The sequence below is a fragment of the Squalius cephalus genome (assembly GCF_949319135.1).
Source record: "Squalius cephalus genome assembly, chromosome: 8".
In the NCBI taxonomy this organism is placed as follows: Eukaryota; Metazoa; Chordata; class Actinopteri; order Cypriniformes; family Leuciscidae; genus Squalius; species Squalius cephalus.
In genome coordinates, this window is record NC_137129.1 from 15,252,971 (window position 1) to 15,279,332 (window position 26,362).

At 37.6% G+C, this 26,362-nt stretch overlaps 3 protein-coding genes across 4 annotated transcripts; 2 read left to right on the forward strand and 1 right to left on the reverse strand.

Moving 5' to 3' along the window:
• Nucleotides 1-2,188: 2,188 nt before the first annotated feature.
• Nucleotides 2,189-4,692, reverse strand: snapin (SNAP associated protein). Its single transcript, XM_079879498.1, has 4 exons — nt 4,185-4,692; nt 3,849-3,895; nt 2,632-2,750; nt 2,189-2,539 (listed from the first exon to the last, which is right to left on the reverse strand). The coding sequence occupies exons 1-4, from the start codon at nt 4,298-4,300 to the stop codon at nt 2,432-2,434; spliced, it is 390 nt and encodes a 129-aa protein (XP_079735624.1). The 5' UTR covers nt 4,301-4,692; the 3' UTR covers nt 2,189-2,431.
• Nucleotides 4,693-5,379: 687 nt separating this feature from the next.
• chtopa (chromatin target of PRMT1a) lies at nt 5,380-13,807 on the forward strand. 2 transcript variants are annotated; one of them, XM_079878437.1, is made up of 6 exons: nt 5,380-5,684; nt 6,401-6,492; nt 8,128-8,278; nt 9,132-9,309; nt 12,921-13,055; nt 13,189-13,807. In XM_079878437.1, exons 2-6 carry the CDS (start codon nt 6,428-6,430, stop codon nt 13,386-13,388), a joined length of 729 nt encoding a protein of 242 aa, XP_079734563.1. In that variant the 5' UTR covers nt 5,380-5,684; nt 6,401-6,427; the 3' UTR covers nt 13,389-13,807. The 2 variants fall into 2 exon arrangements, with proteins under 2 accessions (XP_079734563.1, XP_079734564.1); XM_079878438.1 differs by having other exon boundaries at nt 5,417-5,684; nt 6,401-6,849.
• A 984-nt stretch (nt 13,808-14,791) lies between these two features.
• On the forward strand, nt 14,792-25,879 carry matcap2 (microtubule associated tyrosine carboxypeptidase 2). Its single transcript, XM_079879402.1, has 7 exons — nt 14,792-15,009; nt 18,747-19,405; nt 22,384-22,527; nt 23,047-23,179; nt 25,002-25,307; nt 25,397-25,494; nt 25,599-25,879. Exons 1-7 carry the CDS (start codon nt 14,982-14,984, stop codon nt 25,797-25,799), a joined length of 1,569 nt encoding a protein of 522 aa, XP_079735528.1. The 5' UTR covers nt 14,792-14,981; the 3' UTR covers nt 25,800-25,879.
• Nucleotides 25,880-26,362: the final 483 nt, after the last annotated feature.

A 26,362-nucleotide genomic window follows, 5' to 3' on the forward strand; every position in this document is an offset into this window, starting at 1 on the left:
TCGTCCGACTCAAACCAATAGGAGGCCGAGTCTCAAAAGGACGGCGGCGCTCATCCAATCACGGCGCGGCTCTCACGGCTGGGCCCCCGGGCCGAGGTCTGTCTGGGTCGCGTCTGGATTGACATATCGGCGCGACTGTTTTTTTAAGGTGGCGCCGCTGAGATTACTCCGCCCCATATCAACTCACCCCGCCCCATTCATCCCTGCTCAGTTTCCATCGATGATTGAAATTTACAACAGCCAGCGATGGCTACTTTTAGACTAGCTCCCCAGTGGCGCATGTAATAGGCAGTAGAAAACTTGTATCATATTCTTTAGTCAGCTTTAATAAAGGACTAAAATATATGCAATGGGGCCCAATGATTTGAGACCACATTGAAAATCCCTGATTTCGTTCATTTAAACCTGGAAATAAACACAACGGATTATAAAACAAAGAAATAAAATAAGAAGACTTATATTGGGTTTTTTTCGATGCCACAGGCACCCAGATCATCCTGGTCCGAGGGCCCCCCATCCTAAAGCTTAAAAGGCAGCTATCTATTTTCATATGTGACCCTGGATCACAAAACCAGTCTTATGTTGCACGGGTATATTTGTGGCAATAGCCAACAAAACATTGTATGGGTCAAAATTATAGATTTTTCTTTTATGCCAAAAATCATTAGGATATTAAGTAAATATCATGTTCCAAGAAGATATTTAGTAAATTTCCCACCTTAAATATATAAAACATTTATTTTTGTGAGTGGATGCAGCACTATCGCCAATAGAAATGGACAACTATAAAGGCGATTTTCTCAATATTTCCTTTTTTCTGCACCCTCAGATTCCAGATTTTCAAATAGTTGTATGGTTTGTCCTATCCTGACAAACCATACATCAATGGAGAGCTTATTTGTTCAGCTTTCAGATGATGTATAAATCTCAATTTCAAAAAAATTACACATAAGACTGGTTTTGTGGTCCAGGGTCACATATAGGCTATAAAGACTAAATTTTATACTGTGAAAATTAATATTATAAATATGTATGTACAAATTTGTAACATTCAGCATGTGAAGACACTTGTACAAAAGGTCAGATGATCCAGCGTTTTCACTACTTTTGGACACAAAAAGCTATATTTTTCAGGAACAACGTACAGTGGCATGCAGTTATCTTTTAGTCTAGTTTGCCTATGGAGTCACCAACCATCAAATATAAACAGACTCCAAATGGCCTTTACTCTTTCGTTTTACTTGATTTCCAGCAATCTGTGTTTAATCTCTCATCAACAAAGCGACTTTTAGGAGGCCCCTCATGTAATTCCAACTTCCTCCTTGATAGATTCCCTCCCTTGACCTTTCACCTGTCCTGAAATCTTTTCCTAACCCTCTCCCTTTTAGCTAAAACAAAAGGTCACCTTCATCTGCCCTTTCTTATATCCTCTTACAAAGCATCCACTATTAACGTAAGACATGTGCATACCTAAGATTTTACTGCTGATTCAATTATAATGCAATGCAATGCTATGGATTCTGGGGAATTTCTAAACACTTCTATTGGCTTGGTCTGTGATTTGTAACCTCAATCTACATGTAATTATGACACTCAAATGTATTATTATGTATATATTATATATAAATCAACATCAATGAATAGTATTTAGTCTACTGAAGGCTCTATTAGCAAAGTCTATTTTTTAAATGTTTAAATTGTTTTCTTTTTTTTAAAGGATAGTTCACCCAAATTGTGACTTTATCTCACAAGTCTGACTTTTTTTTATCTCTCAATTGCAAGGTTACATCTGACAATTATGACTTTTTTCTCAGAATTATGACAAAAACTCGCAATTATGAGTTATAAAGTCAGAATTGTGAGGTATAAACTAGAGAAAAATAGAACTGTAAGATAACAAGTCCCAAAAACATTTTGTATTTTTTTATTATTATTATGTGACAGAAACAAGCTTGCATATAAAACCAAAAAAGAAGAAAATAATTCACTATACTGCTTTCCACATGTGAGAAAAAATGTAAAACTATAATCTGCTTCCACTGATTAGATCAAGACTGGGAGGAGGAGATTTCCTTATCTGGTACATTAAACTGGATACTATCTCTGACATTAATGATAAATGATTTTATAAATTTGCAAATAATTAGGAAATCCAGAGCATTGCAATAAGAGCATTTTTCAGCATCAGTTACATTCATACGGACAAATCTTTTTATTCAAAAAGTCATGTTGAACAAAGAAATGAGTGCATGTATACACTGCTGTCTCCCCGACTACTCTTAAATGAACTGACATTAATTCTGCTGTAGCAGTGCTTTGCATAGCCCAGTGCCCTTTATCAATGTGAGGAAGATTCTGTGAATCTACAGCGTTGGTCCTTGGCATTGAGCACAGTGTAATGGTGCATTCTCAAAATGTGAGCAACAGGACATCACGGCTTGCTGGGAGAGCGTGGGGTAAATGCTCCTGATGCCTCAAGCATGGTCTTCCTTCGTGCTGTCTCCTTAGCAACATTATGGTTCAACCTCCGCAAACGTTCCTGAAACAAACATTTGAGAAGATGAATTAGAAAATTCAGGACAATAATGTGCATGACTGATGTTTTATATTCAACGTCTCTGTGTCTTTTACCTGTGCATTCTGGAGAATGTTATTGACAAGCACCACTCTTCTCCTGGCATTAAGAAGTTTTTTAACATATGGGTCTAAGTCTAGTGCCACCTTCTGGTGTTCGTTGATCCTACACAACTCTGCAGAAGAAATGTGCACACATAGCATTCATGAGATGATACAATATTCATGAATTCTGCAGAAATCGTTTTTACATTATGACATAAGAGTCAGTCATAATCATAACACGTTGCATTGACTAACTTTTTTAAACAGTCATACCATTCTCTAAACTGTAAGTGAAATTGTCACAACTGTTTTATGGGACATCACAACTCTATCACATGTCTGCAAAATGTAGTAACTCACCCAAAACATTTCATTCATGCCACCAAAATGAACCTTTATGTATCATCATGTGAGCCATACTGGTCCAAATGTTTGGATGTTTTTTCACCATGGAAATTTCATCTTTTGTTGACAATGACCACTTAATATTTCTATACAAGAATGTGTGTTTTGTCTAACTGAATGCTATCACATTGAGCTTTTCAACAGATTTCAACAGTATGTAAAAGTTTACTGGGAAAAGTCAATATTGTAGTACACTAAAAAAAGAATATGCACATTTGCATGTGTACATTAACAGTATTTATTTTTGTAGCAATGTGTTACATGTAAACAGAAAATTCACAATTGCAAGTACCCTAGATGTAACCTACTATATATACTGAAACAAAAACTGCCACAAAATGACATCCAGGCAAGCTCTAGCTATATATGTTTCAAACCTTCATTGGCAAGATTGTGATTACCATTTAATTACTAAGGCAGGTCATTTGTCAATTAAGCAGACATCACAATCATGCCATGTTATAAATATTTACAGAATATATATGTATGATTGACCAATTTTTGATAACTGAATGGATTTGCATTTGATGGCTCACACAATAAATGAAGGTTTAGGAGTTGTGCAGATTATGACAATTTCACAGAGAATCAACTCCATGTGTATATTTAGTTATTATGCAAATTGTATACAATTGTACTTACTATTTTTCACAAGTGTCAAAACACATGCAATTTTCTTAAATAGATAAGAAATTCAAATCTGGTGTTTACTAATTGTTCAGAGATCTGAATTTATTATTTTAATTTTTGAAAATAAAAATCTAATTTGAGAATTAAATCAAAGCGACCGAGAAAAACTGCAAATGCATAATCAAATCACTTACCAGATGCCAAATTATCAATGTGTTCCCTAAGTTCCACTTGGCTTTCTCTGTGAAGATAAATTTGCAGTATATAGTAAACGATATAGCTGTCCATATTTGCACGCTTTAAAATAAATGATTATGAATCATATCTTAAAAGCATAAATCGTGCGAAACTGCTTAGTAACAAACGAATAAATGAACTGTCATTGTTTTACATGTAATATGGTCACAGCAACTCTGAGTCACAAGACCTGTCATGTTGACAGTGATTAGCATGCTAGCAAACATAACTGCTTATTGTAAATTAAACATTTCTAGGGTTTAAAAAGGTTTTGGTTTCCAAAAATACACTACCTGACTGAGTGCACATGTAAGTCGAGCTGCTGTACCGCGGGTCTCAAGAGGTCCAGCATTCCCTCCGCGAGCGCATCTTTCCCTGATGGGGTCTCCACAACTGCTAACGCTGCCATCTTTACTGCGCTTTAATTTGATACAACAGTCACTGCGCCTTATATTATAACATATATATAAAAACAGCGACTGTACATGAGCTGTGATGATTTGTAAATCAGTGAGTCCCCAAGTTTCCGTAAATTCTGCGTCACACATATGGCTGTGTTCAAATCAGCGGTCACCTTCCTGTCTCTCTCTTGAAACCAACACTGAAGTGACTTAAACTGCAGTCTGCAATTCATCGACTAGGTTCAAATACAATACTAGCGAACTGCTATACATACGACGCAGTATACATTGTATGATGTGGTGTAGACTGTAGAAATAATGGGTAACTGACTTGAAATTTCAAGCAATGAATGAAATGTGTACACTATATAGGCTAGTATACACTCACTGTATACTATTCACTTGTTAATCAATGATATCGATACAGTCAGTCAGTGCAGGGGTTTTCGAACTAGGATCCGCAAGGGAGTACTAGGGGGTCAGTTTCGAGAAAATGGTGAAAATAATCATAATAATAGATAGATAATAATAAGGATTAAAATAATGAAGTTAGATTTAAATGAATAATACATAAAAAAGTACAGTACGAAAGAAAAAAAATAATGTAATAGAAACTAAATATTTTCAACATAATATTTTATATCACAGTATAAATTATACAATATATGCAGTGACTGCCTTTGTTTTGTTTTGTTTTTTTAAATGGGAGTCCCTCGAATGGGAGTCCCTATATATATATATATATATATATATATATATATATATATATATATATATATATATAAAGATTATAGGCCTATATACATGCAATATCTGTAATTTTTAATTCTTAAATTGTTGATGAAAAGTACATTTTAGTTTTTCTGTGGTTTAAAATGGTTAAAACTTCAATTTATTTAAAAATGCTCAGAGTACCTCAAATAAATAATTTCCCCTGTACTTTTATATAAATTTAAGCTAAAATAAGATTTAAGCTAAAAATCTTGACGCACAAAGTTCATGCACAAACCCTATAACTAGTATGGAAGTATGCTTTTTGGGACACAACCTTTCACACTTAAATCTCGCGATATATGACGTAGCAAGTAGTGCTCCATTTTCCGAACTCGCGCAGTTGTTAGCACCATTTTGTGATGAATGAGGGGAGGGTAGGAAGATAGAGTTGCAGATTAAAGTAGACTGGTGTTAAATAACCTATTCTGTGGGATATAGCTTTGTTTTTAGTTCTTAAATATATCTAGAAGAGGGGCGATAGTTATACAATTTCCGCTCGTCAAATTGAGAAGTTTTGAGTAGGGATTTTGTCGAGTCAGTCCGCTGCTTCAGCGACGCGCTAGCCTCACAGCTAACAGATCTGCCCTGACTCAACTGCACGAGTCGTCCAGAGAAAAGGTAACGTTAATATATCTTAAACATTTAAACATATTAAATATGCCTTAAACATGAATTGGTTAATATATGTATACGAATAAGTTTTGTGTGAGTTACGGTGATATTACTAGGGTGGTGAACAGTCAGTTATGTAAGTAACGTTAACTTACATTGGTTTACATTAACCGGTAAAACTCGTTGTTGTTGTTGTTTTCATTATGTTGACGCCTGGTATGAATTAAAAAGTGTTTTCAAACCAATGGTTCTGCTACACAACATATTTGGTAATCATTTACACTGGCAGCCTTCCAGCATGTTACAAACAGTAAATACTTCATACAAAAATGATGCCTAGGTCGGGGGTTTCAGACTACTCGGTTCCGGGGATTGTTTTAAAAAAAAGAGCAACAAATAGATAATGGCTTAATAGAAACTAAATATTTTCCTATTAATATTTTAGACCCATTTATAATATAAATGTTCACGGTATAAATTCGTTCTTTATATAAGAGCCCATATAGATGGCATTTAAATTCTAGGATGGGGGTCCCTCACACGAGGATGATCACATTTAGGAGTTTGTGGCATCTGAAAGTCAAATTGCTAGGTTTTAAAATACAGCCAATTTGTATATGACGTCAAGTCCTCCCCATTGACGTCCTGATGTCTGTCAGAAACCTTCACTTTCATGTAGTAAAGATATCTTACGTCTTTATTCTGTTGTGTTTCCTCTGCAGGAGAGATCCCTGCAAGTCTGAAGAAACATGAGTGCCCCTTCTTCTCAAAAAGTCGTGCTGAAAAGCACCACCAAGGTGTCCCTGAATGAGCGGTGAGGCGCTACGCATCCTGACAGCATTATCTCAAGGCCGGGGGGAAAAGCATACAGAGATAACTAAGGCATGAAGCCTCAAGACACGTGTACTATGGAGGTCATTGAGGGGGAGACATCAGATCTGACATGGACGCTAGACTGCCCGCACGGTGTGCTCCGCTTACCCAACAAGACGTCGGTTACTTGAGTCGATGTGTAAGATCTAATAATGTGCCATGTTTGGCGAGGCGTCTCTTGCGTAAGCAGCGCACACCCGGAGGTGAGAGGGTAATGGTGGTGAGGTAAGCCGACTGCACTTGAGTTCTCTGCAGAAGAGCATCCTCGACCATGGGAATGAGTTGATAGTGCAGGATGGTATGTGTGCCATCCATATTTCTTGCCCTCTCTCACACAAAACACACTCTCTCTCTCTCTCTCTCTTAGATGACCTTTTTCTGCTCCTTTGCATTTCTCAATTTCTCTCTGTCTACGGATTAAAGGTGCCCAGTCCATACTTAAGACGTGACCTGTCCCCCAACCCCCTTCCCTTCTTCTCAGAAGAAGCATCTTGCAGAGCAATGTATCAGGTCACGGTCTTGGTTGTAAGTGGCTGGGTGGCCAGACACCCCTCTAGCCCTGGGCCAGCTCACCGTGTGGTGTCTCGGACTGATGACATCACAGTAGGTTGATGGTGGCCTGTAAGTGGCAATCACTCTGAAAGAAATCTACCTGCCTCTTTTCTGTCTCCGGCTGCATCTACATTAATCCAGATTAATTTGAAAATGGCGTTTTCATTTCAAAACTAATGTTTCCAAAAGTTTCTAGTCCACACTGCAATTATTTTAATGCAGAAGCATAAAATACAATATGAGCTCACAGATGATGCACAGAGGCCAGATATATAGTTCTGACACTTCTTCTGGCACATTATGATATATCTCCCCACTGGTGTTTTCTGGTCGCACTCAAAATCGCTGTTCCGTGTATAGTCTAAAACGCTATTGCCCTCATGTTTTGCCACAGGACAGACATTTTCTTTCATCTTAACAGGTATGTAGTATGAAGATTGTACAAAGTAACATTTATTTTTAACAACACTATGAAAATTAATAGAAGGCACAACATTGCCGGTATAATCATAGATATCCACGGGTACAATATGGGTCACATGAGTCTTTGAATACCTTGGTTTTCATAGCACGTGCTACAATGTGGCAAAAACCAGCATTTTCAAATGTATCCATTTGTGAAAGGGTTTTCAAAAGTCTCCATTTTTACAGGACAAAAATTCTGTATCGGTGTGGAAGGAAGGCCAAAACGTTGAGGAAAAAGCTGTTTTCAAAAGTATCTGTATTAATGTCGATGTAGCCTCTGTCTTCTCTTCTGCCATCCCTATATTCTCAAAACCATACTATAAGTGTTCAGTTTAAACCAGACTACTGATTTGTTGGGGTGTCTCCACATGTAACCGAGAGAGAGAGTAAATAAAAGCGCGTGTGGTCTAAAAAGGGCATTCACTATATTGCTACACGAGCCGCTGTAGCTGCGTCCATGCTGTGTGAAATGATTTGATTTGGAACCCTCCTTTCCTCGTATCCCCCTTTCCCTCCTCTTTCTCTCTCTCTGTCTCCTCCTTCTGTTGTGTTCCACAAGCTTCACAAACATGCTGAAGAACAAGCAGCCGACAGCGAGTAGCATCCGGGCGACCATGCAGCAGCAGCACATGGCCAGTGCGCGCAACCGCCGGCTCGCTCAGCAGATGGAGAACAGGCCCTCTGTGCAGGCTGCCCTGCAACACAAACAGGTACGAGATGAAATGCACAAAGACGACTTAAATGGCACATTCAGGTTATATAGTTGGAGTCGCAAATCGACTGATGGCTGCGTCGCAGTATTTGAAAACGAAATGTAGTTAACATGTACAACACTACTGTTAAAAGGTTGGGGTCAGTAAGATTTTTTTCAAAATAATATTTAGGTTTATTCTGCAAGGATGCATTAAATTAATCAAAAGTGACTGTAAAGACATTTATCATCCAAATAGGAAGTTCTTTATACTTTCTATTCATTAAAGAATTCTGAAAATTATCACAGTTTCCACAAAACCATTACAGCTGTTTTCAACTTTAATAATAATAAATGTTTCTTGAGCAGCAAATTAGTGATGCTGAAGACTGGAGTAATGATGCTGATAATTAAGCTTTACCATTACAAGAATAAATTGCATTTGAAAAATTTCAAATAAAAAAATATTTTAAATTGTAATAGAATTTTTGATCAGATTTTGTCTTTGTGAGCAAAAAGACAAAATAAGAGAGAAAAAATGACCAGCGGTAAACGGCAGTGTACAATTGAAGTCATCAGGAAAGTAATCAAAATGGTATTTTTTTTACTTTTGTAATACACTTAAGAAATATTCTTCATCTTGTTCTGCACAAATGACTAGTATTCAAAGGAAACCAAGTTTAATTGTAGGCTTGTATTGTGTTCAGTCATTCTAGTATAAAACCCTCGCTTTTTTTTTTTTTTTTTTCTTGCCCTGTTTCTGTATTCTGTAATACATTACAGATAGATTACGAAAGCCATTTCATTTTGCCTTTAAATGTTAATAAATGTGATGTGCCTATTAAAGGAACAATCCATTATATCACCTTTAGAGCCTGAAGCAGCGACTTGGGAAGAGCAACATCCAGGCCAGACTGGGTCGGCCCATCGGCTCATTAATGCCGGGCGGTGGCAGAGGACGAGGTTTTCCTGGAGGATTGCGTGGAGCTGGACGAGGACTGCGAGGAAGAGTGAGGGGCGGTTCCATGAGAGGAGCGATCTCTCTTAGAGGTGACAAACAGTCTTTACATGACACTACTGCTGCTTTTATTTCCCGTTTTCCAGTGTGCTTATCAGACGCTGTCCAAAAAGCCACACATCCTATTTATACATTTATTCTGGCTCGCTATAGTTCTAAATCTGAGGAAGAGTGCCTGCATGTGTTTTCAGAATTAAGCTTTCTTTGCCGTAAGTGCAGTGTGAGCTTCTTAACATGCCAAAAGAAATCTGTTCTTCATTCGGAACTGTCAATCATTGCAGTACAGCTGAGATGATGTTTTACAGTGGTAATGTTTTTCACATGTTTAGCCACCCTCTCTCTAAACCTTGCGTCATGCTGATTGGGCTAAACTGTCATTTAATGGCTGTTAGGAGACCCCTGGTGTGCTACTAGATTTGTAGTTCCTGCACCTGTTGTGCAGTCTGTAGGTGGTAACAGGAGGAGACAGCTGAGCCTGCTCTACTGTTCCCCTAAGGAGTGCAGATGATTAAAAGAGCTTTTTTTTTTTTTTTTTTTTTAAAGCTATAATGAAGTTTATAGAGTATCTGCTAATTTTATCCAGTTGACTCATTGCCTCCGTTAAATTCTTTTTTAGTTATTGAGAGAAGTTAATCTATGTTACCAATAGTAGGGGTGGGAATCACAGTGTACCTCACGATACAATAATACTTGATAAGGCTCACGATACCAATAATATCACAATACAGCAATTCTGCGATATTCAAAATATTCCTAGATAATCCTATAATGATGCATCACGATATCTAACTATGAAAACAAAATGCCTGTGAAAAGGTTACGAGCAGATTTTCTCTCATTAAATTCATTTATTATTATTAAATTACTTTATTTAATGTAAAATTTATTTTAGACCGAAAAACTTTAAACATTTTGATGCTTACACTTTTTAAAAGTGTAAACTTTTCTTTTGTGTGTAAACTGACACATTTAGCTGCTTATCAACTTGTTTTATAAACCTGGTACATTTAAAATGTGCCAACCTCTTTTATTTAAACTTGTGAACATCTCCGTGTTTACCAGCTTCCTAAAAAAAAAAACCTGGGAATAGTGTTGTCAAAGGTAACGACTTGGGTATTTAAAACGTTTTAATGTGACGATACCATCATTTCCCCCTGGCATTTTGAGCGCTGTTGAGCGGATTCTTAAACGCCTCTGATTGGCTATTGTGTTCATGCGCTCAACATATATGTCTGTGATTGGCTACAATGATCAATGCTTCAAAAACATGTTGTAAACACCAAGCATAACTGAGCGATACACAGATACACTGGAGCTTTTGAAAGCAGGCGTCTATCGCTGATAGTTGCCTGCTTTCAAATGCTCCCGTGTGTATGTGTAAGCTGTGGTAGATTTTCTCCTATGCGCCTAAATTTAAGTTAAACCGCGTGTCCCAGACACCTATGAATTTATACTCAACTAAGCTTACTTCAATACCTGTTCGAGTCGGCCTACGTCTCAACCTTTTCTGAACGCTGTCACTTGGGAATAAGGTCTAGTGCTCGTCCACTAAACACTATCACTTGAGAATAGAAGTAAGATCTCTAGTGTTTAACCTGCTGTGCAGCATTAACTAGACAGACTCCAGACAATGCCTTCGAATATGCTTTAATCACAGCCGGAGGACCTCAGACCAATTTCAGAGAGAAGCCCACCAGCAAAAGTAGTAGAACAGTTTTTATAGAATAGGAGCATGGCAATAGTGACATGAGTCATTACATCATTTTTCTACAATGTGATTGGTTCGTCATATGTATAATTCAGCAAACCCTTCTTTCACTAGGTAAAAAGCAATTCCTGATTTCTTAATTACTTCACTTTGTTACTCAAAAGTCACGAGTTTATATATTTAAACATGTCTAGTTTCATATCCTCTTTTGTTATATCCGGAAATTATTCAGACACACACTGACTTAGGCCAAGGTGTTTGGGGACATTTTAGGTTTCAAAAGCATGTAATGGTTAATTCTGCAAGAAAAAGAAATGTTAGTTATGATTAATAAAAAAAAATCCTTCACAAAGCACTCTGTGTAGAGCGTCAAAGCTTTACCATTACAACATTTACAGTGTGTGTCCTATAAATGGTATAAAAGCTGAAGTGTGTCCAGACTTTGGACTTAAACGTGGTTTGGGCATCTATTATTTTGCTCAAACTGCTGTCCACCATCCTGTTAAAAACCTCTTTTTTTTCTTTGGCTAGTTAACTTTTGTTCACGTTTCCCTCATTCATGTGTTGAGCGCCACCTCGAGGAGCCATGAGAGAACCTAAATTGCTTTTTTTATTAGACTGTGGTTTACTGAACAAATGGTGTCTTTAAATTAATTCAGTTGTAATTTAAGGATAAAATGGTCTCTGCTAATGGTGTGAACTATATACGGAGCCCTTACTTGCACATTACTATAATATTAAAGTTTCACAACAGAGCCCAAACTATTAGCCTAAATTCAGTTGCAATTTATTTTTATATATAATCAACACTCAACTGCCAAAGGGAGTTTTTGCATTAACTTCTAAGTTTAATTGTTTTTACTCCAATTAATTTGTTAATATAATCATTTACACCCTGGCTGTCATTCTCATATTTTAAACATACATTAATCAAGACATCACTTACAGGTTAAGTAAAATATAATGAATATATAGGCTGATATATTTCATACATTTAGCGAAAGAGTTAAATTCTCTAGCTGATTAACAAGCTGTGGACACTGAATGACTTGCTTGAGGTAAATGTAATGCTACATGAGATATTCCGCCGTTGGAATACTGATTGAGCGATTACACAAGATATAATACGTTTCAGTAAGTTGTACTGTATCTTTCAACATGCCTTCAGATGTTGATTCATGTTTATTAGGAAGAGATGATCGCGTTCACTCGCGCTACTGCTTAAACTGAGGCGCCTATATAGTGATTTGTCACGCCACATTAAAGAGCATCAAAACGGCATTTATTGTTTGTATTTCATGATAAAATGGACAATTTGAAATGACACTGTTTCTCATCAAAAGTAGCAAAACGCAGATCTTATTGCGATTAATGGTGGTTAGGCTGCAATGCTGTATTCGTCTTGAAAGCATAAGACACACCTTTTTCAGTTAGGTTTGAATATCTTTACACCCCTACTGCATAGTCTACACTGTGTATAAGTGAAATATAATCGATATTTGTTATAGCTACAAAAGTGATTGTCTTTGGCATTAATGTTAACAGAACAACAAAAGAAAAGAGATGGCAGAAGGTGTATTAGGCTGCTCACACTTTAAGACCTAATGCACAAATCCAATAAAATAATGCGCATCCATTTTCATGAGTTCAGTTCAGCTATAAAGCAGCTCTGTAGAAAACTTATTTCATCGCAAAGTCGATGCTGAAATTATAAATTGTGCAGCCAATAATTTAACTTTGTTACTTACCAATAATATAGCCATGAAAGCTGGCATGGCATTAAAACACCAACCAAACATTATTGATCTTTGTATTCTCAACTTATAATACTAATTTGCTATCCCTAACTGCAAGCACTCCCTTAGGCATTCTGGAAGTATTTTTACCATCCATGTTCTTTTAGTAAAACAGTTGTTTTTATTTTTTATTTCTTAGGTGCAGGTCCGATGAGAGGTAGGGGTGGTCCTGGACGCATTGGTCTCCGTCGAGGCATGCGTCAGCGCGGAGGACCTACAGGACGAGGAGCTTTTGGTGGCCGAGGTGCAGCTCGTGGAGCAGCTGGAGGAAGAGGTATGATGTATAATATTAGTAGATTCTTGCTAGATTGTCTAAAATTTAAAAGTTAAATACACATTTTTGCCAGTTAGTGTTGTTCGTATTTCTCTTGCATGCTTAAGTGTGTCTCTCAATGGTTCTCTCTTAGGCCGCGGAGGTCTGAGAGGTCGCGGAGGGTTTGCTGGAAGAGGTCGTGGACGCGGCAGAGGCCGAGGAGCAGGTCGTGCCATCGTCACACGTGAGCAGTTGGACAACCAGCTTGATGCTTACATGTCCAAGACCAAGGGCCACCTGGATGCCGAGTTGGATGCATATATGGCCCAGGCCGACCCCGAGAGCATGGAGTAACCACAGCTGAGCTCTGAGAGAGCAGCTCCCCAAAGATCTGCAGATAATAGACTGACAACACACAGAACCATTAAAGCTGTTGCTGTTGGACACTCCCTGATGAGACATTTAAACTTGAAGTTTGTACAAAGTTATGTATCCATCCCAGTTATGGTCAAACATCTGAGTCGCTACTCGCATTTCCTAAACTGAATGCTGTACCATCCATAAAGCCTCACAACAATTTATGGTTCTAAACGCAGGTCCTCTTTGAAAAGTTTTGGCCGTGAAGTGAAGGAAAAAAAAAATGTTTTCCATTGAACTATAATATAGAGATTGTACTTGCTATTTGTTGGCCAAAATTCTGAAAATGACCCAATGTACGGGGAACTGTGTGAATGATCCGGTGGTAAAACATGGTTTATATAGATGAACGTTAATTACAGCGATGTTCTACAAATGTCAGTTACCTTTTTATTATTGTATTTTTATTACGTTTTAAAAAAGTAGAACTTTTACTTGGTATACGCAATCTTGATTCTTGGAAGTTTTTTTTTTGTCAATGTCACAAGATGTTTTAAAAGTATATTGTAACCCACAACCCTTTTTTTTTTTTTTTTTTTTTTTTTTTTGGTTTCAAATAAAACTTTGCCAATGAGACCTATGTGCTTGCAGTGACTTCCCAAACAATATTATCAACATTTCCTTTCTAGGCATTTTCTAAAATTCAAGTCAGTGTTTTGTGGTTAAGAATTATCCCCCCACCCCCCATTTCTTTTTGAAATAAGGGAACCTTTTATGGAAGTGTCTTATCACCTTCAAATGTTCAGTATCTCCACTAGATGGAGGTAAAATGCTGCCTTTTTTATTTTAAAGCATAATTTAATTGAATTCTTTGGGGAGAATGAATGCGTACATGTGTAATGAGAACTGGGGTTATTTGTATTTGGGTGGCCCAAGTGTTTAACTCTGTTCAGTGGGCCAATATCGTTTCAGTATACAGTACACAGGAGTATTGTAGAGTCAAAAACATGAGTTCAGAACTGACAACCTAAATTTTAAATAAATTTCCTTAAAGCATAAAATAAGGTCCTAATGCTTTATACTTTTTTTTAATTACTGACACATTAAGAGATACTGTATGACAAATGGCAACTAAACATATTTGGTGACGGTATGGGCTTCTGTTTTAAGTAATTACATTATCTTAAAATATATTTACAGTGTGGTCAGTACTGTGAAATATGCTATTAAATGAACCTTTTACTTAAAGTAGTATTTCAATAAAATACTCATTTACAGAACATACACGACAGAAGCCTCTTCAAAACGGAACTGACGTTTTGGTTTGGGTGACGTTGACAGCGCACCATGGCAACGCTCTTATGCGCTTGTTTCAGTGTCCTGGCCGAAGCAGCAGTGCAGTCGGAGATTGCGCGCGGTCAGACCTTACAAGCGGAGATTTGCAAACTACAGCATTTCTCTGTGCTGAACATATGCAGGATATTATCACAGCGTCACTGGATATTCGTCGTGTCGTTTGGGCGCTTCGTTATTTTGGATAAAAAACATTTGCTTTACGGGTGAAAAGTTGAGATTCACAGCGCGAGCGAGATGATGCTTGAATCCATTGAAGTTACAGGTAAATCTGTCAGTTTACCATAATGTTACAACACAATGTTTTTCAATGAATTTCAAAATGACCTACTGCTTTAGGGAACTGAAGTGCATTTATTAAAATGTTATTCCTTAGAATGAATTACAGAAAAGCTTGCGTGAACTTGTAAGGAACCTGATTTGATACGTTCACTAAAATTACTGAGACACCGGTTACTTAAAAATAATTGCAATAAAGACTGAAAGGATAAATTTGTTCTGAGAAAAGGGTGTTTATCACTTTTTTGTATCGAATGCATTGACATTCATGTTTAGTGTGGTCTGATGTGCTTTTCAATTTCATGCTACATCAGCCAATGAAGCCCCACAGATCTAAACATACACAGACAGTTTTGCTTCTTGGCTGGCTCTCTGATGCTGAGGCGGTGGTCCTTCTACTTCAGTGCACCTGTCAGCTGTTCTCTGATGAAGCGTGGGATCATTTTGCAGAGGCGTGTGCCATTGTGTGCCACAGAGTTCCTTGACGTAACTGATGTATCCTTAGTCTATCCTCCTGAGATGATAGAGTAACAGTTTAAACATTAACATTTAATGATTTAGCAGATGCTTTTATCCAAAGCAACAAATGAAAGCCTGGAGGATTGAATGCAGGCAGGGCAGCTGCTTTCAACAAGCTTAATTTCAAGCTTTTAAATTCATCTTTTGTTGAAGTCAATGGTAAATGGGCGAAGGAGATTTTATTTCCAGGGAAATGGGGACACAACACTGAACTGACAATGGCACGACTAGTCTCAAGTTCAAGAGTAGCTGTATTTCCTTTACTTGAAATTCCACCTGGTGTTATCTGCTCTCCCCTCATAATATATTTCACAGCACAAGAGGCTGCGATACTGTGAAAGTAACAGCTAAACCTTTAGGCACAACTAAGATTCACAATATAGTAGTTTTGTAGTATTGAAAAAGACCAGAGTTCTCTATTAGCCCACACCACAGGAAGTCAACCATCCTCAGATCACCATAGATGGGACAGAGTTGAAAACAGTTTATCACTTTACTTGGGAAGCATCATTTCCATGGATGCCATGAGCAAAGAGATTGAGAATAGGTTGGCAAAGGCCAACAGCACATTCAGTAGACTGAACAAAAGAGTCTGAAAAAACAAGTACCTGAAGAAGAGTACAAAGATTAGTGTGCAGTCTCCAAATCATCCACTGGTTTGATTATTTATTTATTTTTGACTTTTTTTTTTTACAAATACTGAAATCTTTGAATTGGTGGAAGTCTCCAGCATCAGGGCCATGCTGCTGAAGACGTAACTGTGCTGGGTAGGTCAAATCTCAAGGATAGAGGACTATCACCTACCCAAGATCATGCTCTACAATGAACTTGCTACTGGTCATAGCAACAAAGGAGCACCAATGAAGAGATTTTAAGACTCTTTGAAGAAATCCCTTGGTGCGTGTCAAATTGACAACCACCAATGGTCTCAGTTAGCCTCCGATCAGGTAACCTGGAGACATACCATTCATCAGGCTGCTTTGAGCTGCTTTGAGTCAGTCTTGAAGACAAAAGGAGCTTTTGGAAAAATCATGTCACTGCAACACTGAACTACAGTCTTTCTATTGTAGCCTCTTTGGCCGGATGTGCTTGTCTCGCATTGGCCTCGTCACACACAAACACAGACAACAACACCCTTCCTAATTCTTCGTTCGCAAAGTAAAGCCATATAGTACTCGAGACCAGGGGCCTCATTTCTAAAATGTTGCTTAGAAACCGTCCATTTAATCTTACGTTCATTTCTGAAATGTGTGTATGAGTGATTCAGAGAACGAACGTACGCACAAAAAACCGTGCATACACCTCTCTTTCAGATATGAAATGTATAAATCGTAAATGAATGGTTTCAGATCTCCACCTTGTAATCACCCCCTAATTAATGTCATTAACATATAAAAGGGCACTCAATGTCCAAATCCTTTAGAATCGCGAGCGGCAAAAATTGCTTAGATTTCCAAATACTTGCAGTACTCCGACTCTCTGCCACAAGGAAAAGTGTGTACGTCTGCATAGACCCTGACGTGGCTCTAAGTATTTTTCCACGTCAAAGACTGTTTGCTTGGATTTTAGAGTAGCCTACACACACTGGGTCTCATTCATGAAACACGAGCAGAACGAATTTTTGTGTAAATCGTGTGTAAAGTGGTTCTGGCGTAAATTTTCGGATTCATTAAAATGTTCGTATTTTCCAAATGTTAGTTGGTACGAAAGAAATCTACACCTGGTCCCAGCCACGCGTAAATAGTGCGTTTAACATCCGAACGTTTTGCTCATTCATAAGGCTGCCTTTTAATTCACCGTAATCGGGTAGCCTACATATTTACACAGCATTTTGAAAAAATATATAGTAATTACATACGGTTTTTCTTTTTACTTTTATTACGAGAGCCAGTAATAGCATCTGCAAACGGAACACAAGTCCGCAAGTCTTTTTTTTTTATTTATTTATTTTTTAAATTTATTATATTCAAGCTGTTTCTTCTTTTTTATTTTTTTTTATTTTTTTTATTTTTTTTACAAGTCCGCAAGTTACAAGTGTTGCAGTCAAGCTTCATGTCGAACCATTTTCTTTTCACTTCTGGAACTGTTCGATTAACGGATGAAACTCCATTGACTGCATCTGCTGCCAAGCATTTTTACCTAAAGCATTTAGGTAAAAGCATTATTACCTAAAAAATCCTTTTTTTAGGACCTGGTACGCCACTATGTAAGCTTGAAAATAAAATGTGGCGTTTTGAATGAACTTCTGATAATAAAACTTCAATTTCTGCATCTGAGAAATTTCTCTTCTTCATTCGCTTTTGAGAAGACATGTTGAAATCCTTCGTTTCGTGTCATAATATGATGCCCATATATAGTTGTCAGTCGGTTTTAATGGGCGGGATTTATGGTAATTAAGAATGAGCGTGCACTTTTCGACTGATTGGAATTCATTAACCCACACACACATTTCACTATCAAATCTGACGTTTACGAAGTATTTGTGAATCAGGAGAAGAATTTTCGGGAATGTCTCTTTACGCGCAAATCACTCACATATTTACTCGTATATTTACGAATGTTTCATGAATGAGATCCACTCTGTTCAAATCTGTGTGTATATACTTTTTATAAATGAGGCCCCAGATTTACATGGTCTTGGTCTTGTAATGGACACTGAAGTATTTGGACTTGGTCTTGACTCGTATGCGACCCTCTTCTGTTCTCGGACTTGACTCGGAAACGTTTCTCTTCTGGTCTCAGACTTTACTCGGACAAGACCCTCTTTTGGTTACAAACTTGATTCGAAAGAGGCCCTCTTCTTGTCTTGGCCTTGACTAGGACAATACAGTTTGTGTCTCGATCTTGACAGACATGACCCTCTTGTGGTCTTGAACTTGACTCAGATGCAACCCTCTTTTGGTCTCGATCTTCATTTGGACACAGCCCTCTTCTAGTCTCTGTCCTGACTCAGATGTGACCCTCTTCTTACTAAAGTCTCTGCCTGGACTTGAATGTGCTGGTCTTGACTACATCACTGAAATATGTTGTAGCGCACATCCTTGAGTATATATTGTATAGTTATTTATATGGTTTCTAGAAAATAAAAAAGAAGCATGATGTTTGTTTCTTCAAGACATAGTCCTGTTATGCCTCATTTTCAAAGAGCCACTAGAGAACTGAGTAGACTATTGTAATATTCCATCTTGTGATATTTCCTTCCAGAACTGCTCCATTGGCCAGGGCTGGAAACATCTAAGAGTTGTGTCCTGAGCCCCTTGGAGAAGCCTGTGAGCCCCAGTCAGCTGCGCCTGGAGCACATATCCTCTGGCGTTCTAAAGGACCTGTTTAACACGACCACCAGCAGCTACAGCACACTGCTGCAGAAAGAGTCAGATGCTCAGGAGAGCCCTAAAAGCTCATCTTACAAGTTCCCGAAAAGAGTCTCCACGGCAACGCATCGCGACAGATCCCTGCCGACCCTTGCACCTCTCACAATGAGTGGGCTGGCTTTTGGTTGCAGAGACACCAGGCACGCTCAGTCTGTGTTCTCCTGTTTCTCCACCAACAGTTCCAAGAAAACGAACAGCATCACTGTGCTGGGCAGTGCCATCCGTCTGTCCCCTTGCCCCATCCCCAGGCCCAAAAACAGCTGCACAAAACTCCCACAGCTTTCCAGAGTGCTCTCTACTGCACGTGATGGAGAGAACTCAATCAAGAAGCTGTGCATCCTCACTGCCATAAAGCCATCCAACGTGGAGAAAGAGAAGGCCAGGTTTTTCAAATCAGACTTTAAATACAACCCTCAGTTTGAGTACAGCAATCCTCTGCCTCCACAAGTACTAGCAAAGCACAGCAACGCTTCAGACCGCTTCCTCACACAGGTAAGTGCCCATACTCTCATAAATAGTGAGATTTTTACTGTCTATTTAAAAATCACACTCACACAAATCACACAAAAAGACACCGGAAAGTTAACTTTGGCAATTTGTTTCGAACTCCCGAAACAAAGTCTAAACATTCTTTATTTTGGCCTGATTTGTTTGAAATAACGTCACACTAGTTTTTTCAATTTTACTTGAAGTATAGCAGGGCCTTTAGCATACTTTTCTCAGAGTCTTGTGAGGTGGTATGCTCTAATGCTACTCTATTTAAGATGGCTAGTATGCAAATTGAGATGCAACCTATAAGTAATGCTATTATGTCAAATGGCTTTATTGTCACTTATTGCTCGCTTTGCTTTAAAGGGGTCATCGGATGCCCATTTTCCACAAGTTGGTATGATTCTTTAGGGTCTTCATGTAAAGTTTGTAACATACTTTGGTTAAAATTCCTCAATGGTTGTGTAAAACAACACCCTTTTTACCTCCTCAAAAACAGCTCTGTTCACTGCGACCCGTTTCGGTGCAATTCTCTTTAAATGATAATGAGCAACTGCTCACCCCACCCCTCTCTTCCATGGGGCGTGTCGACACAAGACACGTAAAGGGATGCTTTGCCGGACAGTAGCCTATACAAATTGCTGAGGGCGGAAATATGCTAATACAGGACAGTCCGTCAGTGGTCGTGGGCGGAGCATGAAAATCCAAACGGCTTGATTATTGAGAGTGTTTAGACTTTTTGAGGATAAAAAAAAAGGAGTGAATGGATTTTTTTCATTGTATGGTGGTTGTGTCCACACACTGCAGAGACACATTTATATACAAACACCATATTAAAGTGAATTTTGCATCCGATGACCCCTTTAAGAAGTATTTGGGAGAGAATTAGCAGATGGACTCTGCCATGTTTGTCTGAGATCTATGAGCTGACCTCGTCTTAACTTGGTTAAAGTGCTGTAGAGTGCCAGAAGTCACAGCAAATCTGACGTCAAGGTCTTTATTTCACTCTCTCCCACGATCTGCCGCATTTAGCACTTGCATTCCTTCTCCCTCATCCTTTTATGCTGATATCTTCTGTAAGGTTTTGTGCTAGTTACTCTTATTCACATCCCGCAAGGCCACAGTCCTATAAATGAGATTAAATGGAATTACTCTTGAAAAGAAACTTTCTGACTCTTTAGTTCTGTACTATAAACCTGGATCCAGCAGCTCAAAAGCAACGTGTTGCCAACAACACAATCAGACTAATAAACGTCTTTGAAGGATAAAGGATTAATTAATTCAATTTAATTCAGTTTCCCGCTAGCTATTAACACAGCCAACACTACACTGGGAGGGGAGTTTGGAAAGGGGTTACAGAGCACTTTGTATAGGGCGTAGCCTAAGAGATCCCACAATAGTGTTCCTGGCTCAACCGGCTGCAAAAGCTGATAACAACAACATATCAAGTTATATGTTACCAACAGGTTAGATAATATTTAAAAGAAAGTATAGAAGTGGCTGTATTAGGGCTCTATGTGCTGGAGCAGAGTCATTTCAGACCATTATATTGATTGTCTCAGAGTGCTGATCTCACTGTGGATCACCCTCAGGCTGATCCTGACGGATCACAAATAGTTCTCATAAATTCACACTCAGCACCAAAAGTCCCCAACTGTGGCCTAGTTATTTACTGAGGTCTGTACATTCATGACGTAACAATTGAGAATAATTTTGAGTCATGCTTCTGCAAGCATGTCTTATTTCATTTATGCAGCCAGTGTTTCATCCCAAAGCACAAACAGTCCCAAATATCAGTTCAACTATAATTCTGAAAGCTAAAAAAGGGAATTCTAAAAAGAAACCTGAGATTACTTAGGCTCACTTGTGCTACAAAAGTTGATCTTACAATTTCAACATTTGTTATGCTTATTAAAAAATGGATACTAAAATATATATATATTTAAAAATATCAGTAGCTTCATAACCTTGAACACAAGACTGTCTAACTCATTGGTTCTCTACCTTTTTGACTCAAAGGGCACAATATTCAAAGGCCCCCTCTAAATACAGATATTTCTGAAATCTGTTCTATTCTATTCTAAATCTATCCATTTTTTTCATGATTACATCAAATTAATTAACATGGTTAATTTAATATATTAAATTAATATTACATTAACCACAATTCTTTCTGTGATTCTAGAAGTTATGTTCTGTATCCCAGAAAGGTATGTTTTTCATTGAAAACAACAGTTATTAAGGGTAAATAAAAATGAATATTATTTCAGTTTACATCTTGATTTTAACAGTATTTTAATTTAGATTAAAGTTATATTTAAAATTCATTCATTTAAATACTTTTATGGCATCTTGCGGCCCCTTGGAAGTTTGCTACGGCCCCCTTCTACCTAAGGCAGCATTTTATCCTATCATATAAATATACGTTAATTAGTAATATACAGAGTAAATATATTTATGCTACATTTTTAGCGCAATTTTCCTACGGACAAAATTGCGATTGTTAACTCATGATTTCTGTTCTGTCTGTGCGCACCAATCTTGCACTTCTATCTCCTCCTCAACCAGACCACCTAGAGACTTCGGGTTTTCGGCATTATGTTAAGGAAGGTCTAATCTCGGGAACGCACACAAAAAACAAAAAAACAAAAAAAAAAAACATAAAAAGATTTACTATCTCTTAGTGTTGTGATCCCATGACGTCAGAAAATTGCGCTAAAACACTCACTGAGTTTTTATTACTTTTTTTTTTTTTTTTTTCAAAATAATTATCGGAAGTTTTGTAAAATTAATAATTTACATTAGAATCACTTCTCAATATGATAAGTGGGTACCTGCTTTTTAACAGAATGACCTCTGGCATATACAGGGAACCATTTAAATCATCAATGAAGCCTTGCTTTGCTTTATTTATCTTTGTTCTAAAATCTTCTGTAAGTTCTCTCCTATTGCCCATGACTGAGTGCTTGCTGATGTCTCAGGCTGTGAGGATCATGGAGTTGGCCCTACAGAAGTACGGTTCCTATGAGAAGTTTGAGCAGGCTACAGGAGGAAACCTCCTCACCAAGAGCCGCATCTGGAACCACGTCAAGAAATACATGGAGAAGGAAGGATGCATAGGAGAGGTGAGAGAGTGAGGTAACGTTAAGATGGATATTCAGTTTGTTAACTGCACTTTTAATTTAACCCCAAAAAGTGTAATACAAAAGAAATTTCTTACAAAACAATATACACTAAATGTTCAAAAGCCTGGGGTCAGTAAGTTGTTTTTGAAATAAGTTACGTTCACCATTTGATCAAAATACAGTAAAAACAGTAAAATAGTAAAATGATCCTATAGAAATCATTCTAATATGCCGATTTGCTGCTCAAAACAGTTGAAAACAGTTACTATGATATTTTTTGTGGAATTTTTTCTAGATTCTTTGATGAATAAAAAAGGTCAAAAGGACAGAATCTTGACAGTGTCTTTACTGTCACTTTTGATCAATTTAATGCATCCTTGCTGAATAAAAGTATTAATTTCCTTCAAAACAAACCTTACTGAACCTTAGTATTCTGAACGGTAGTATAGTTTATTGATTTATTTATTTTTTTTCTCATCTTGAGAGCTTTATGAAGTCTAGAAATGTCTCTCTCTGTAGATTGTGGTTCATCTTACTGATGACCTCCTGTCCAGAGCGTCCATGACTGTGGTGAACAGCAGACCTACACTCACCATTAACATCTCTACTGCTAGAGAGCAGTGGCTGGAGGGGATGCTGAGGCATGAAATCGGTGTGTGTTTGTGTGTAAGAGCATCTGATAGCCAGTTGAGGCTCATATTAAAAAACTGAATAGAATAAGACCCATCCAAGACTTTCATGATCCACCAGCTCGACTCACTTGTGTTCTGTACTTTGGATCATGTCACGGTCACCCCATGAAAATCAGCGATCCGTGTCGGCAACAGCTTGTGTTCCTGCTGTCAGGGACTATTACACCTAGAGCGTATCAGAGCTCAGTGTCAGGAACACAGTAATTACACTCCCACGCTGTGTGTTCTCTCTCTCCTTCACTTTCTCTGCACACAATTCAGGGTTTGTCTGCTGGAGACATGGCCTTTCCCTAGGGGTTAGCGCTGTTTATAATGTTTTTGTAAAGAAATTTTCAGTTAGTCATATAAGAGAGTCTCTCGTGAAAAAGTGTGATTAATTTTATTAAAAATGCACTTGTAGTGTACCTTAAATCTTAAAAGTATACTTTTTTTAAAAACTGTACTTTTAGATAATATGATATAGTTAAAATAAAAGACCACTTAAAGGGATAGTTCACCCATTTCATTGACTCACCCTCAAGTTGTTCCAAACCTGTATAAGTTTCTCTCTTCTGCTCAACACAAAAGAAGATCATTTAAAGAATATGGGTAACCAAACAGTTGATGGACCCCATTGACTTTTGTAGTGGAAATAAAAAATACTAGTCAATGGGGTCCATCAACTACAAACATTCTTCAAAATATCTTCTTTTGTGTTCAGCAGAAGAAAGACATTCATACAGGTTTGGAACAACATGAGGGTGAGTAAATGATGACAGAATTTGTGTGAACTAACCCTTTAAGTGTACTTAAGGAGAGTTCACTTTCTTGACTGTTTCTTAACACACTAAAGATTATTAAAACAGAATTATTTTGAATGTACTTTAAAGTACACTTATTTTAATGTGTTGACCCGCATACTGAAGCTCATGTAAAGCACTTGATTATGATTTTAACTGTAGTGTGTGATTCATAAATATTTAAAGTTAATATATTTAAATGTACTAAACTGCAACTTCATTCAAATGTAATTTCAAATACATGACATACAAGTTTCCATAGATATGACATTTAGAGGAAATTTCAGTTTACCATAAATGCTTGGCAGGACACTTTAACCCTATTTCAAAAACAAAATAGAAGTAATATATGCTTAATTGTTAAAAGCACTATATAAATTAAGGTGACTTGAGTGCAAACTAAATGTATTGTTTTCAGACTCTTAATTACATGTTTATTGCAATTCAATTCAAATGTATTACAGTATAAATTTGTATTAGATCCAATAAATCCTTTAGATTTTTTTAACACACTACAATTATGGTCAAGTACTTTACATGTGCTTAGTAAATCAACACATCCAAATAAGTGTACTTCTTTAAAGCACGCCAAAAGATTTTTAAAACATTATTTAAAATGTAATTTATAGTTATACTTTTAATTTGACATTATTACAAATGTTTTTTGTTGTTGTTTTTTTATACCAATTTTTTTTTTTTTAAGTGTAAATATGTGTGTTAAGAAACAGTCATGAAAATGAGTACCCTTAAGTGGACTTTTACTTCATTAATATATTATCTGCAAGTATACTTTGTTAAAAATCTACTTTTAAGATTTGAAGTACACTATAAGTGCACATTTAATACAATTAAGCACATTTATTTTTCACAAGGGTATACAACAATGAGCTTAATCTACTATTAATAGTTATTATAAAACTTAATTTTGATCTTTCATTTTGATAAAGTTCCAGATTGTTCTGATTTGATTGGTAAAGTAAACCTCTCTACATCTTTGGCTCAGGTACGCACTACTTCCGTGGCATCAACAACAGTCACCAGCCGTGGAGCAGCAGCGGGGGCAGAAAGAAACATGGTCTGCGTCCCATCAACCCCACGGAGGAGGGTCTGGCAAGTATCCACAGCGTGCTCTTCCGCAAGGACCCCACCCTGTGGCGCGCCGCCCTGCTCTACTACACCGTCTACCAGGCAAGCCGCATGTCCTTCTCACAGCTGTTTCACAACCTGGGCCGATTCGTCCACGACCCCAACACGCGATGGGACTACTGCGTCAGAGCCAAACGAGGACAGACGGACACGGCACTTCCAGGTGCCACATCCTGATTCTCAGAAATATAACGTCTCACAGAACTATCATTGTTTTATTCATGTTAATAATAAAATATGTTTGCTATTAAGGTTGTTTCAGTAAGGACCAGGTTTATCTAGATGGGATCCTGAAGATCCTCAGACACAGAGACAAGATTGACTTCCAGCTGCTACTGGCTCTTGGAAAGGTTAGTTTGAAGTCAACATTGAAAACAAACCTTTAATGATTCAGATGAACAGCGCACTTTATTCAGAACAAAATCGACAGACTTGTGTGTGTGTGGTTGTGCAGGTGTCCTATGAGGATGTGGAGCGTCTGAAGGGTTTGGCTCTGATGGAGCATGTGCGGATCCCTCACTTCTTGCAGGATCAAGCGCGCTACACGGAGCAGCTTCATAAAATCATGGAGGTCAACCAGTTAACCAATGAGGAGCTGTGCGCGCTTATTCCTGAACATGTGACCTCCGGCATGGACGGTTGTGTTGTTAGATAGGAAAAAGCTGGTGTGTCAACGGGTGAATCTAACGAAACCCATCTAGGTAATATTTCACTTTTTTTTTTTTTAAACTAAAGAAATAAAGACAAAATTAAATAATTTGTATTTTTTTATTGTTTTTATGACAATTAAGGCCCTTTCTGACCTCCAATTCTTGTAATTCCCATATCCCAATTAGCGTAAATGTACAAAAATCGCATTCTGATAACTGTGATGTGAAGATTAATTATTACAAAATGTAAATTATATATATTATACAATTATATATATGGCAAAATTACATTGTGGCAAAGTTACAATGAAAAAAAATCTGAAGACTTAACTTTCTCTCTAAAAACTAAATGTAATTTTTTCTATTTTATTTAATTAATTTATTTAGCTAATTTCGAGTTTAGGGTGAAATGTGACCCTGACATGTTTTTGTGAGTTTCACTCTGAGGAGGATTGGAAAATCCGTGATCAGTCTATATGAGGGCCTATAGAGCTGTATTTGTTTTCCCTGGTCAATTTTAGCCAGTGCAGAGCCTTAAGACCCTTCTGAAGGTTCTCAGTCAGGACGT